This window comes from Astyanax mexicanus, chromosome 9 (assembly GCF_023375975.1).
Source record: "Astyanax mexicanus isolate ESR-SI-001 chromosome 9, AstMex3_surface, whole genome shotgun sequence".
In the NCBI taxonomy this organism is placed as follows: domain Eukaryota; kingdom Metazoa; phylum Chordata; class Actinopteri; order Characiformes; family Acestrorhamphidae; genus Astyanax; species Astyanax mexicanus.
In genome coordinates, this window is record NC_064416.1 from 5,474,195 (window position 1) to 5,489,961 (window position 15,767).

A 15,767-nucleotide genomic window follows, 5' to 3' on the forward strand; every position below is an offset into this window, starting at 1 on the left:
ACTCGAGTAAAAGTAAAAAGTACTAAATTTAAAATGTACTTGGAGTAAAAGTTACATAGTTACATAGTTACTTTTAATTATTTGATGTAAAAAAGTAACAACTAATCATAAATTAAATTGTTTTTAATTAACTATTATTCCACATAATAATTTGGATCTTTCAGGCAGTATTTGTTCAGACCACCCTATAAAACAAGTTGTATAGGTTTCTATGATCCATTTGTTTCTTTACTATTAAAAAGTTATGGTAATATATGTGACTATAAACGGTATTTGTATAGTTTTACAGTTCATTATTATTTTTTAACTTGCCATTGCTGTGCTTTAACTGCTATTTAAATGTTTTTTTAACATTTAAGCAGATTGTTTAATGATAAAAATACTTATCACCACATGCTTTCGCAGGTTTGATGTGGAAGTTTTGAAAGCTGACAGCTCTGTCCGGCGGGGCACATTTAGTATTGCATGAGGACGTTATTGCCTCGTTATTCCACTCGCGAGCATCCGTGCCAATTTATTTTTTATTTCAGACAATTGTTTTTTTTCCCCCAGCATTTTTTTTACTCAGTAACGGGGAGTTTTCCAATGTAGCAAAGTAAATTACTTGTGTCAAAATGTACTTGAGTAAATGTAAAATTACCTATTTTAAAAACTACTTTAAAAATTAAAAATTACTCATAAAATCTGCTCAATTACAGTAACATGAGTAAATGTAATTCATTAGTTTCCACCTCTGGTATTCACACAGGCATGGGCACATACTCAGATCTACTTACGGTACTCTATTTACAACATGATGACAGTTCAAATTGATCAGTTTACACTGCATTACTGCAATATAAACACTTAAATACTCTGTCTGTGTGGGTAATTATCTACACTGTAAAAAGTTAACGGCAAAAAGATGCCAATAAAAGATTGCAAAATTCAAGTAATTTACTGTTGAGAAACATTATATTTAAATAGTAATTTACTGTTAATTAATTACAGAGGATTAAAGCTTTTGTAGAGTAAGTTTTGGTTTAAATAAATACATCAAAGTACATACTTTAAATGTTTAGGCCAATGAAGTACTATAAAATTATTATTAATATACTACTGTAAAAGTATAGCTACCAATACACTGTGAAGAATTATACTGTAAATGAAAAGAATAAAAAATACAGGAAATAATGCTGCAAAATATCTATATTGTGGTTCTCAGCCTGCATAAAGTCACATTTTATAGTACAGTGGCCAGGCAGTCATTTATTATATAAGATTTTTTACACACTAACATACTGAGAAATGTTAGATTTTTATTGGGTCTCATATGTTCATTATTTTAGGTTATTCAGTACTTACTCAGAATGTGGAATAAACTCTACACAAAGTGTAGAGAGAGAGAGAGCGCGAGAGAGAGAGAGCGAGAGAGAGCGCGAGAGAGAGAGAGCACACACTGACACTCCGACTAACAGTTAAAGAGCCCACATCCTACATTCACACAGATATGACAATAGTTAGTCTCAGAAATATGGCAATAAACAATAAAATAAACAATAAAATGGTAAAATAATGCAACTACATTCAGTTTGCTTGTTTTTTTTGTGGCAGTATCTCTTTAGTTATATATGGAGAGGTAGAGATACACTTGCTGATAACTACATGCTCGATTATGGCAGTCTTGGCTTAATTGTAGGGATGAACAATTATATCGATATAGACGATATATCAAGCGATACTTCTTTTTTTTTATTATTATTTTTTTTTTTTTACAGATTTTTTTCTCTCCCAATTTTTCTAACTACTCCCAGAGAGGTGGGATACAAAGAAAAAATACAGCATGAAGATGAATACAAAGGGATAGTATATGTAGATACAAATGTATACAAATGTAAACAGCATATATATATATTTTTTATATATATATATGCTGGCCGTAACCATGCCAAACTAAAAACAGACTAGCAAGCTAACAAGCTAACAGGCTAAAATTAGCACTTGGACTCAAAACACACACACAGAGCGAGCCCTTCTCACTCTCTACCTCACACACACACACACACAATCTTGTCTTATACCCTAAACACAACAGTGCATGTTTTAACAGTCAGTAAACACAGAAAAATTTACTGGCGAGGTGAGTATATTGGATGGTAGTCTGCGTGTTTACTGTGTTAAAACAAGCTACGTGGGAGAAACCGCTAGCTGATAGCGCTAATGCTAATGCTGCTGCACCCAGCCTTAGTGCTGGAGAAACTTCATTGAAAACTCTTTCTTATACAAATTATTAGAAATCTAAGCTTACTGTAAATAAATGAAGCACTTTACTCACCCAAATAAACAGTTTTCAGGAGAGAAATCTGTGTAGAGTCACATCCAGGGCTCATTTGACTTTGAAAGAAAATGTTTGTTTTTTAAGAATTACAGTTTTGTTTATTTAGGCACTTCCCACAGCTTCACCATTAGAAGGGAACACTAGTGTCACTTAATGTGTATTATAATTCGATGCACCTTATAATCTGAAAAATATGGTTGGAGATCTGGGGGTGGTCTGATAATTGTATTCACTTCATCCCCCACTGACTCACAAAAACGATCACAAATATGCTCCCTTTGATACTGAAGATATGCAGCAAATATTCTCTAAATAAAGAAGAAAGAAGAATGTGTGTGTGTGTGTGTGTTTTTTATAGGTTTATGTCTCTAAATAAGGGAATAAAAGCTCAGAGCTGCTGTCAGTTCCTCTCAATGCTCCGCAGCTCTGTGTATGCTGGCTACCCCAGCGCTGACCTGGCAACCCATAAAAACACATGCTCATATTTACAGAACAGAAACGTGTGGTCAGAGCTGGGCTGGACGAGCTGCATTAGGGCAGTGGTCAGACAGTGGTCAGTGTTCAGCCTGTTAACACACTAAATATGAAAGTGTGTGTTCTGTTTTAGCTTCCTGCAGTTTATACAGGCATGTGCACATATTCAGCTCTAGTTACTGTATTTACTTACTGACTAGATGATGTTTTAGACAACATGAGGATGTTGGTGTTAAAATTCATCAGTTTAGACTGATAATTCTGCAATACAGTAATATGAACACTTATATAATCTGTCTGTGTGGGTACTTATCTACATAATAAAAAGTTAACAGCAAAAAGATGCAATAAAGGATTGTAAAATTATAGTAATTCACTGTTAAGTACCATTATATTTAAATAGTAATTTATTGTAAATTAATAACAGAATATTACAGATTTTGTAAAGTAAGCTTTGGTATAAATACATAAATAAATAAGTAAGTAACATCCTAATTTTTTTAGTGGGTCTCATATGTTCATTTTAGGTAATACAGTGTTTACTCAAAATACGGAATAAACTTTTAGCAAACTTATTATATTTATTTACTACCTTTTTAACTGTTCTATCTGTCCCATTATCTATCTGTCTGTCTGTCTGTCTGTCTATATCCACATTTGCCTGACTATCTTTCTAGTCATTATTCTATTTATTTAACTGTTTGTTTGTGTATATGTCAGTCTGTCTACCTATATACTGGGTTGCTTTCCTGTCTGTCTGTCTGTCTTTCTGTCTCTGTATACTTGGTTGCCTGGCTGTATTTCTGTTTAATTGTTTACATATATTTGTCTGTGTACCTGTCTGTCTATCTTTCAGTCTGTCTAACTGTTTGTTTGTGTATCTGTCAGTCTGTCTAGCTATATAATGGGTTGCTTGCCTATCTATCTGTCTGTCTGTCTGTATACTTGTTTGTCTGCCTGGCTGTCTAATTGTCTGTATATCTATCGGTCAGTCTGTCTGTCTGTCTACCTGTCTGTCTAACTATATACTTGTTTGTCTGCATGACTTTCTATCGGTTAGTCTGTTTATCTGTCTAACTATATGCTTGTTTGCCTCCATTTCTTTCTGTCTGTCAGTCTGTCTGTCTGTCTAACTATATACTTGTTTGTCTGCATGACTTTCTATCTGTTAGTCTGTTTATCTGTCTATCTAAATGCTTGTTTGCCTGCCTTTCTGTCTGTCTGTCTCTAACTTTACACTAGTTTGTCTGCCTGTCTTTCTGTCTACCTACATACATACCTACAGTTGTGGTCAAAAGTTTACATACACTTGTAAAAAAACATAATGTTATGGCTGTCTTGAGTTTTCAATAAGTTCTACAACTCTTATTTTTCTGTGATAGAGTGATCGGAACACATACATGTTTGTCACAAAAAACAGTCATAAAATTTGGTTCTTTCATAAATTTATTATGGGTCTGCTGAAAATGTCACCAAATCTGCTGGGTCAAAAATATACATACAGCAACAAAATTTGTCAATTTTGGTGATGTAGCGAGTTGTGTCAATCAAATTAGCTTCATGTCATGGCCTCTTCACTTCTTGTAAGTGATTCTGATTGACTACAGCTGTTGACTTCTCATGAGCCCATTTAAATAGGGCTCATTTGACCCAGTGATTAGACTCAGCTACAAAAGCTACAATGGGAAAGTCAAAGGAACTCAGTGTGGATCTGAAAAAGCGAATTATGGACTTGAACAAGTCAGGGAAGTCACTTGGAGCCATTTCAAAGCAGCTACAGGTCCCAAGAGCAACTGTGCAGACAATTATACGCAAGTAAGAAAGAAAGCCCTTGCTCCAGAAAAGGCACCTTAAGACTCGGCTGAAGTTTGCTGCTGATCACATGGACAAAGATAAAACCTTCTGGAGGAAAGTTCTCTGGTCAGACGAAACTAAAATTGAGCTGTTTGGCCACAACACCCAGCAATATGTTTGGAGGAGAAAAGGTGAGGCCTTTAATCCCAGGAACACCATGCCTACTGTCAAGCATGGTGGTGGTAGTATTATGCTCTGGGGATGTTTTGCTGCCAGTGGAACTGGTTCTTTGCAGAAAGTAAATGGGATAATGAAGAAGGAGGATTACCTCCAAATTCTGCAGGAAAACTTAAAACCATCAGCCCGAAGGTTGGGTCTTGGGCGCAGTTGGGTGTTCCAACAAGACAATGACCCAAAACACACATCAAAAGTGGTAAAGGAATGGCTAAACCAGGCTAGAATTAAGGTTTTAGAATGGCCTTCCCAAAGTCCTGACTTAAACCCCATTGAGAACATGTGGACAGTGCTAAAGAAACGGGTTCATGCAAGAAAACCATCACATTTAGCTGAACTGCACCAATTCTGTCAAGAAGAGTGGTCAAACATTCGACCTGAAGCTTGCCAGGAGCTTGTGGATGGCTACCAAAAGCGCCTAGTTGCCGTGAAAATGGCCAAGGGACATGTAACCAAATACTAATGTTGCTGTATGTATATTTTTGACCCAGCAGATTTGGTGACATTTTCAGCAGACCCATAATAAATTTATGAAAGAACCCAATTTTATGACTGTTTTTTGTGACAAACATGTATGTGTTCCGATCACTCTATCACAGAAAAATAAGAGTTGTAGAACTTATTGAAAACTCAAGACAGCCATAACATTATGTTTTTTTACAAGTGTATGTAAACTTTTGACCACAACTGTAGATACCATGTCTATCTGTTTATCTATCTATATACCTGATTGCCTGTCAATCCTTATATATACAAGTCCATATATCTATATGTCTGTCTGTCTATTTGTACGCCTGTCTGTCCTCTGGACTCAAGAAAAGCTCAAACTGAATTCTGCAATAATCTGTAAACTGAGTAAACTGAGTGATGTTGCAATCCTGACCACAGCTGGGGCACGTCCACTCCATCAGAAACACACACACACACACCCCGATATCTGGGTCAGAAATTGCAACATCGTTGTGTTTACTTACACAGAGTATATTTTGAGTATATCAGAGCATGAATAAAGTCACTTCATACAAACACAGAGAAAATATTTAAAACACACAGACACACAGACACACACACACACAGACACACACACACAGACACACACACACACACACACACACACACACACACACACACACACACAGACCAGCAAATCTGCTAATATTGTCTGTAGATACTACTATTACTACCTCTATTACTTATACTATTACTACAACACTACCATTACTATTACAACTACAATACTATCTACATTACCAGTAATTTCTATACCTACTGATATTACTAATATCATACTACCACTACTATTACGTCTAATATTACTACAACACTACCATTACTATTACAACAACAATACTATCATTACTATTACTACCATATTGCTACCACTAACTACCAACTACCAGCACCCTTACTACAACTGTTACTACAGATACTACTCTTATTACTCCCTTACCACTACTAATACTAGTAGTTACTACAGATACTAATATTCCCATTACTCCCATACCTCTAATAGTACTAATAGTAACCACAGATACTACTACTCCTATTAATCCCATACCACTACTACTAGTTACTACAGATCCTACTACTGTTATTACTCCTATACCACTACTAGTACTACTAGTTACTACAGATCCTACTCTCATATTACTCCTATACCACTACTAGTACTACTAGTTACTACATATCCTACTCTCATATTACTCCTATACCACTACTAGTACTACTAGTTACTACAGATACTACTACTCCTATTACTCCCATGCCACTACTAGTACTACTAGTTACTACATATCCTACTCTCATATTACTCCTATACCAATACTAGTACTACTAGTTACTACATATCCTACTACTCCTATTACTCCCATGCCACTACTAGTACAACTAGTTACTACAGATAGTACTATTCCTATTACTCCCATACCACTAATAGTACTACTAGTTACTACATATATACTACTATTATTACTCCTATACCACTACTAGTACTACTAGTTACTACATATCCTACTCTCATATTACTCCTATACCAATACTAGTACTACTAGTTACTACAGATACTACTACTCCTATTACTCCCATGCCACTACTAGTACTACTAGTTACTACAGATACTACTACTCCTATTACTCCCATGCCACTACTAGTACTACTAGTTACTACATATCCTACTCTCATATTACTCCTACACCACTACTAGTACTACTAGTTACTACATATCATACTCTCATATTACTCCTATACCACTACTAGTACTACTAGTTACTACATATCCTACTCTCATATTACTCCTATACCAATACTAGTACTACTAGTTACTACAGATAGTACTACTCCTATTACTCCCATACCACTAATAGTACTACTAGTTACTACATATCCTACTCTCATATTACTCCTATACCAATACTAGTACTACTAGTTACTACAGATCCTACTCTCATATTACTCCTATACCACTACTAGTACTACTAGTTACTACAGATCCTACTACGCATATTACTTCTATACCACTAATAGTACTACTAGTTACTACATATCCTACACTCATATTACTCCTATACCAATACTAGTACTACTAGTTACTACATATCCTACTCTCATATTACTCCTATACCACTACTAGTACGACTAGTTACTACATATACTACTATTATTACTCCTATACCACTACTAGTACTACTAGTTACTACATATCCTACTCTCATATTACTCCTACACCACTACTAGTACTACTAGTTACTACAGATCCTACTCTCATATTACTCCTATACCAATACTAGTACTACTAGTTACTACAGATCCTACTCTCATATTACTCCTATACCACTACTAGTACTACTAGTTACTACATATCCTACTCTCATATTACTCCTATACCAATACTAGTACTACTAGTTACTACAGATACTACTACTCCTATTACTCCCATGCCACTACTAGTACAACTAGTTACTACATATCCTACTCTCATATTACTCCTATACCACTACTAGTACTACTAGTTACTACATATCCTACTCTCATATTACTCCTATACCAATACTAGTACTACTAGTTACTACAGATACTACTACTCCTATTACTCCCATGCCACTACTAGTACAACTAGTTACTACATATCCTACTCTCATATTACTCCTATACCACTACTAGTACTACTAGTTACTACAGATACTACTACTCCTATTACTCCCATGCCACTACTAGTACTACTAGTTACTACATATCCTACTCTCATATTACTCCTATACCAATACTAGTACTACTAGTTACTACAGATACTACTACTCCTATTACTCCCATGCCACTACTAGTACAACTAGTTACTACAGATAGTACTATTCCTATTACTCCCATACCACTAATAGTACTACTAGTTACTACATATCCTACTCTCATATTACTCCTATACCACTACTAGTACTACTAGTTACTACATATACTACTATTATTACTCCTATACCACTACTAGTACTATTAGTTACTACATATCCTACTCTCATATTACTCCTATACCACTACTAGTACTACTAGTTACTACATATACTACTATTATTACTCCTATACCACTACTAGTACTACTAGTTACTACATATCCTACTCTCATATTACTCCTACACCACTACTAGTACTACTAGTTACTACATATCCTACTCTCATATTACATATTGTGGTAGGCCCCTGGGGTTAGGGGCGTACCCACTGTGACCCGGAAGGAGGAAGCGCACAGATAACACAGACACGGGGAGTAAATGAACTCAAAACATACCTTTTATTGCGGCTTTAAAACGCCCTCCACCACACCCAACACAAACTTAAACAAACATAGCCCAATGGGGCTCTAGAGTCAGTATAATTACTTTCTTTTAAGTTTAAAGGTCCGTGCGGCCTCAGCCCTCAGCTCCCCAGTCAAGAGTTCTCCTTCAGTGAGCTGAGGCTGAGTTTTTATACCTGTCCCAGCCGGCTGCTTAATCAGTCCTGAATGCACACCGGCTGGGACAGACATGGCTGTGAGTTCCGGCGTGGGGCGGACCCACGGTTCCCCCGCCTCCTCACGCCACAGTCCCTCCCCCTAAGCTTCCAGCCACCAGGGTCGAAGGTGAGGCGTGACCTGGTGACTGGAGCGAACGAAGAGAGGCGGGGTGAGGAGAGCGGGGGATGCAGTTCGTTCGCTTGGGCCCCCCCCCTCCAGAGAGAGGCCCGTGGAGATGGCAGCCCACCTCCCAGCCTTAGTCCCCCAGCCTCGCGCAGCGGCGGCTCTCGGCAGCCCCGCGGCGGGAGGTGCGGCGGCTCTCGGCAGCCCCGCGGCGGGAGGTGCGGCGGCTCTCGGCAGCCCCGCGGCGGGAGGTGCGGCGGCTCTCGGCAGCCCCGCGGCGGGAGGTGCGGCGGCTCTCGGCAGCCCCGCGGCGGGAGGTGCGGCGGCTCTCGGCAGCCCCGCGGCGGGAGGTGCGGCGGCTCTCGGCAGCACCGGGACGGGTCGAGCGGCTGCTCGGGGCACCGGGACGGGTCGAGCGGCTGCTCGGGGCACCGGGACGGGTCGAGCGGCTGCTCGGGGCACCGGGACGGGTCGAGCGGCTGCTCGGGGCACCGGGACGGGTGGAGCGGCTGCTCGGGGCACCGGGACGGGTGGAGCGGCTGCTCGGGGCACCGGGACGGGTGGATGAGCGGCGGCTCTCGGTAGCTCCGGGGCTGGATGAGCGGCGGCTCTCGGTAGCTCCGGGGCTGGATGAGCGGCGGCTCTCGGTAGCTCCGGGGCTGGATGAGCGGCGGCTCTCGGTAGCTCCGGGGCTGGATGAGCGGCGGCTCTCGGTAGCTCCGGGGCTGGATGAGCGGCGGCTCTCGGTAGCTCCGGGGCTGGATGAGCGGCGGCTCTCGGTAGCTCCGGGGCTGGATGAGCGGCGGCTCTCGGTAGCCCCGCGGCGGGAGGCTCGGCCTCGCTCTTGTCAGGGCCGTTCTCCCCCCTCCACGACTCTGACTCGGCCGCCGAAGAGTTTCGCGGAAGAGGCGGGGCGGAGTCGGACTGTGGCCCGGGCAGAGAGGCGCGGAACTCGTCCTCCTCCTCCGGGCCGACGCAGCAGCAGCAGAAGTCCGGGCCGGTGTGAGCACACTCGGCCTCCCGGTGTCTGGGGCTCGGACACCACTCGCACCAGCCGAGTTCGGGGCGAGGCGCCCACTGCTGCTGCAGCCGCCTCTCGCTGGCGTCCTCCCACCGCTGACGGAGCCACTCCGGCAGGAGAGAGGAGAAAGGGAAATCCTCAGCGTTACCGCTGCAGAGCGGTGGAGAGTAGCTGGGGGCGGGCTCTGGCTCGAGGAGTATGGAGACGAAGGGGAATTCCCCGGCGTCACACCAGCGAGGCGGTGAGTAGCCGGGGGCGGGCCTCCCCTTTTTTCTCCCGCGAGGCATTATAAATTTATTTATTTTTCCGGGGAAAAAAAAAAGGCAAAACAAAACTGAGGTGTGGCTTCGGGCGGCCAAACAAAGGCACGCTTTGAGTCCACCACAGCCCCGTGTCGTGCTCCACTCCGCGGCTCCCTTCCAACCAGGTCACTGGACCCCGCCCAAAAGGGGCGGTGCCCGCATTCTCCACCACTGTGGTAGGCCCCTGGGGTTAGGGGCGTACCCACTGTGACCCGGAAGGAGGAAGCGCACAGATAACACAGACACGGGGAGTAAATGAACTCAAAACATACCTTTTATTGCGGCTTTAAAACGCCCTCCACCACACCCAACACAAACTTAAACAAACATAGCCCAATGGGGCTCTAGAGTCAGTATAATTACTTTCTTTTAAGTTTAAAGGTCCGTGCGGCCTCAGCCCTCAGCTCCCCAGTCAAGAGTTCTCCTTCAGTGAGCTGAGGCTGAGTTTTTATACCTGTCCCAGCCGGCTGCTTAATCAGTCCTGAATGCACACCGGCTGGGACAGACATGGCTGTGAGTTCCGGCGTGGGGCGGACCCACGGTTCCCCCGCCTCCTCACGCCACAATATATACCACAAATAATACTACTAGTTACTACAGATACTACTACTCCTATTAATCCCATACACTACTACTACTAGTAGTACTACAAGTTACTACTACTCCTATTACTCCTATACCGCTACTAGTCCTACTACGAAAAGGCCACTGCTAGTGCTACACAATACTCTATCATTTCTACTTTCTACTGTTACTACAACAACTAACAATATACTACTACTCCTCTTCTACTTCCACCACACCCATTACTCGTACTACTACTAGTACTACTAATAAGTTTGACTCTTCTTCTTCTCATTATTATTATGATAATGTTATTATTAGCAGTATTATTACTGAAAGAGAGGCGGGTCATTATAGAGCAAACAGAAGCTCAGAGGCTGCGTCTGATTCGTCAGTGTGAGTATGAGTCAGTGTGAGTGTGTGAGTGTGATGGTGGTGGTGGTGTGTGAGTGTGAACACACAGCTGGGAGTTGGATTATACAGCGTCACTCGGACAGCGTGTGCTTTCTGCTGTTAATGACTGAATTCTGCAGATGACCTCAGCTTAGAAGAGCAGGAATCAAGCCAGAGCCTGAGACAAGTGACTTCACTGACACTAAGACCATAATTACACCTGACTTTAATGTTATTAAACATTATTATTTAATAATATTATAATATATAATATTAGTAATAAAATATATTATATTGGAAACTCTTTCTTCTACCCACTACCATATATTTTGGGGCTGCCCTGGTATTAAAGACTACTGGATGAGGATACATGAAGCCTTACAAGAGATATTTACTAGGAAGTGGCTATCACAGGAGTGTCCTACTCTAAATGCATGGATGGATATTATAATGGATATATATGAAATGGAGAAGATAACTGCTTTTGTTAATCTTATGGTGAGAAAATTCCTCTCAGACTGGAAAAAATAGGTTGAATATGTGACAACCCTTAGGCCTGATTTCATATTCACAAACAGACTATATCTCTGTACAGATAAGATCACCCCCTGTATGTATATAGTTTGGATATTGTGGGTACTATTTTCTTCTTTTCTTCTTTCTTTCTGTTGTTTGAGGGGGGAAGGGAGTACAAAAAAAGTTTGGTATTTCTTTTATCTTTCAAAACAGATACAGCTCAAAAAAAAGTGAACTGACAATAAACTGAAGAAAATCTGGTTAAAACTCAGCTGCCAGAAGCTGTGTGGACCCCTCCCCCTCTCACCTTGATGCAGTTGGCCAGGTCGGTCTGGTAGTAGCGGTCGTGGTGTGCGTTGGCGGCGGCGAGGGTGAGCAGGTACTCGTTCCGGGCGTGAGTAGCTTTAGAGTTACAGTCACTCCTCTTAGCTTTCAACTACAACACACACAAAACACATTACTCAATTATTTAATCCTTCATATACCATAATCTCACCATCACATAACATTACACCCTCTCAGAGTACAGACTGAATAATTCATAGTATACGTTAAATAATGCATCATTAATACAGAATCATTCACAGCAAATAATGAATGATTAGTAGTAAAATCTACATGATAAATTATGAGTTAAATTATGACTGAATAAAGGCTAAATAACTTATACTGGATACAGAATAATTCAAAGTAGTTTCTTAACAATTCATAGTGGATACTGAATAATTCATAGTAGATGTTAAATAATGAAACATTAATACAAACCCATTCATTGCAAATAGAAAATAATTAGTGGTAAATATAATACATCATGAGTTAAATTATGACTAAATAAAGGCTAAATAATTTATACTGGATACTGAATAGTAGATACTAAACAATTCATAGTGGCTACTGAATAATTCATAGTACACGTTAAATAATGCATCATTAATATAAACTCATTCATAGCAAATACTGAATAAATAGTAGTAAAATCTACATAATAAATCATGAGTTAAATTATGACTAAATGAAGGCTAAATAATCTATACTGGATACTTAATAAATTATAGTAGTACTAAACAATTCATAGTGGCTACTGAATAATTCATAGTAGATGTTAAATAATGCATCATTAATATAAACTCATTCATACAAATAGAAAATAATTAGAGGTAAGCACTACATAATAAATTATGAGTTAAATATTGACTAAATAAAGCCTAAATAATCTATACTGGATACTGAATAACTCATCATAGTTACTAAACAATTCATAGTGGCTACTGAATAATTCATAGTAAATTTTAAATAATGAACCATTAATATAAACTCATAGCAAATACAGAATAATTAGTAGTAAACACTACATAATAAATCATGAGTTAAATAATGACTAAATAAAGGCTAAATAATCTATACTGGATACTAAATAATTCATAGTAGTACTAAACAATTCATAGTGGCTACTGAATAAATCATAGCAGGTTCTGCATAATTTATGGTAGATACTAAATAATTAGTAATGGCTATTAAATAATTCATAGCAGGTTCTGAATGATTTATACTGGATACTGAATAATTCATAGTGGCTATTAAATAATACATTGTGGCTAATAAAGAATTAATAGCAGGTTCTGAATGATTTATGGTATGTACTAAATAATTAGTAGTAGCTATTAAATACTTAATAGCAGGTTCTGAATGATTTTTAGTAGATACTGAATATATAATAAATAAATCATAGTAGATACTGAATAATTAATAGTAGCTTTTAAATAATTCATAGTAGATACTGAATGATTAAAAGTGCTATAAGAAAATTCATAGTAATAATTAATGGTAGTTACTCATCAAATCATAGTGGGTACTGAATAATTTATAGTAGATATCTATGTATATATATAATTTATGGTAATGGCTTCAAAGTATAATTTACAGTGGATATTGAATAAATAATAGTAGTTGGTGAACAATTAATTGTAGTTACTAAATAAATAATTGCAGTTAATTACAATTCATGATGGATGTTTATTAATACGATATAATTAAGCAATAGAATACGAGAGTGCGTGTGTTATCACGAATAACATCACGGCTGTGATTCGGTCGTAGGCGAGTCGAGCCGAAGGCGAATGATGCTATTCGTGATAACACACGACCTCGAGTGTTCTATTGCTTTTATACAACAGGTTTTTTTTACAAAATGAATAAAGAAAATAAATCAAAGAACTTTAAGAAATTCAGTTTGAACATGCTTTAATATGGACTGAGCCTTCCACCAAAAAGTAGTTCCACAACAACTGTAACAGAACTGAAACTTAACTACAAAACGGTGTATGGTTCATACAGACTAACACCACGAAAGTTAGCTTGAAATCAAAATTAGGAATAAGTGAAGATGGTAACGTTAGGAGCGTGAAATAACGCTAATACTCTCCTCTCCTGCTCCGTGGAGTCGTCTTCAGGCGAAAGCTGCACATTTTTTGAGCATTTTTGCTTGTTTTGCTGGGTGGTGTTGGTTTTAGCTAGCCGGCTGGACTGTGGTTAGGTTAGCGTAGCTTGCTTTAGCTCAGCATTAACTTAACTTAGCCTAGCCTGGCTGGTTAGCGTTCTGGCTGTCAGAAGGCAGTAACCGAGCGATTTTCTTTCCCTTTTTTCCACGAAAGACGAGCCAGCGCTGCGGGCTGTGGGTGAGCGTGCTGCGGCTGAGCGCTAGCCTGTGCTAAGCTAACGCTGCTGCGGGTGTCCTGTGTGTATACAGCGTTACTCGGCAACTCGTCGGCGGAGTAATACAAGTTTAGTGTGAGAAGGCTGTGATGTTATCACATATATCAGCACGGCTAGAACACTCCTCAACCAATCAGATTGTGAGGTCGGAACTAACTGTTGTATAATATCTGATAAGCCACTGCATGTGCTGTATGTAATAATGCACAGAGTAAGCTTTTTCAGGATACACAATTTAGTGTAATTGTTTTGACAAAACAAATCAAATAGCAGAGAGCAGATTCTTAAAACTCTCTAATGTATACTACAGTGCTTTTATTACATTTTTGCTGCACTTCATCCAATTAAACAGGAGATTTTACTCTTTCTGTAATTAAATGTATAGTTGGGTCTGTGTTCTTTAACCATTCATGATATTCTTACTAAAACATATTGGCAATACAATAAGAAAAATTTTGCATAATAGGATAAAATATTGATTTACGGCCAAGCTCTGATAGACACTGAATAATTTATAGTGGATACTTACTAATAAACAGCTAAACAACAGAATTGTATGTGGAATTGTACAGTATGTTGGCCAAAGAAAGAGAGAGCATGCATGACTGGCGAGTATTATAATATAATATATTAAATATTTTCTGAATCTTCAGATAATCGCAGCATTTCTCACAGCTCTGACAGCAGGTAGTATTTATCCTGAAAAAGAGATGATGGTTCTCACCTTGACGCTGGCCTTCTGTAAACTAATCCTGGACTGGAAGAGCCCCAGCTTCGACCTGCAGAACGTACAGCACACGTTAATCAACCCTTATCAATATTTAATCGTCCAATCACATCACAGCAAATCTACATCAAAACCAGCTAAACCTGCACAGCATAACAATCACTTATCCACAGATCTGAGTGAATGAATCAGAGAGGATCCAGTGACTGGTAACCCACTACATATCCCACAGGTCAGTGCAGCCATCTTTAGCTTCCATGGGATGTGGCAAAAGTCACGGGACATAAGAATATTTTATCAGAGACATTATTGCGATAAACAATATGATTTTCATTTTAAGAGCATATAAATGCCACTAATATAATGATAATAGAATAGCATAATTAAACATACATTTTCATTTTAAATACAACACATTTTAATTAGTCATAGTTTGGGAAATATATACTTTATTTTCACATATTATTGAGATCATATCCATTTATTTTACGATAAGTCTAAATTTATAAATTTGCTCCAGCACCAAGACTCGACCTGGAGCAGTATTAGCATTAGCCGCTAAACAGGCTTTGCCATTTAGAGACAAGTATATCGGACTAAAGTCTATGGAG

General features: G+C 39.2%; 1 protein-coding gene across 3 annotated transcripts in view; it reads right to left on the reverse strand.

Annotated features, from left to right (window-relative positions):
• Positions 1-15,767, reverse strand: part of LOC103036410 (F-BAR and double SH3 domains protein 2) — a 153,044-nt gene that overhangs the window by 45,451 nt on the left and 91,826 nt on the right. For all 3 annotated transcript variants that reach the window (XM_049483325.1, XM_049483324.1, XM_049483326.1), the window contains exons 7-8: positions 15,154-15,208; positions 12,025-12,153 (exon numbers count right to left, since the gene is read on the reverse strand). In XM_049483325.1, coding sequence (XP_049339282.1) covers positions 12,025-12,153; positions 15,154-15,208 — 184 coding nt within the window. The remainder of the gene's footprint in view (positions 1-12,024; positions 12,154-15,153; positions 15,209-15,767) is intronic.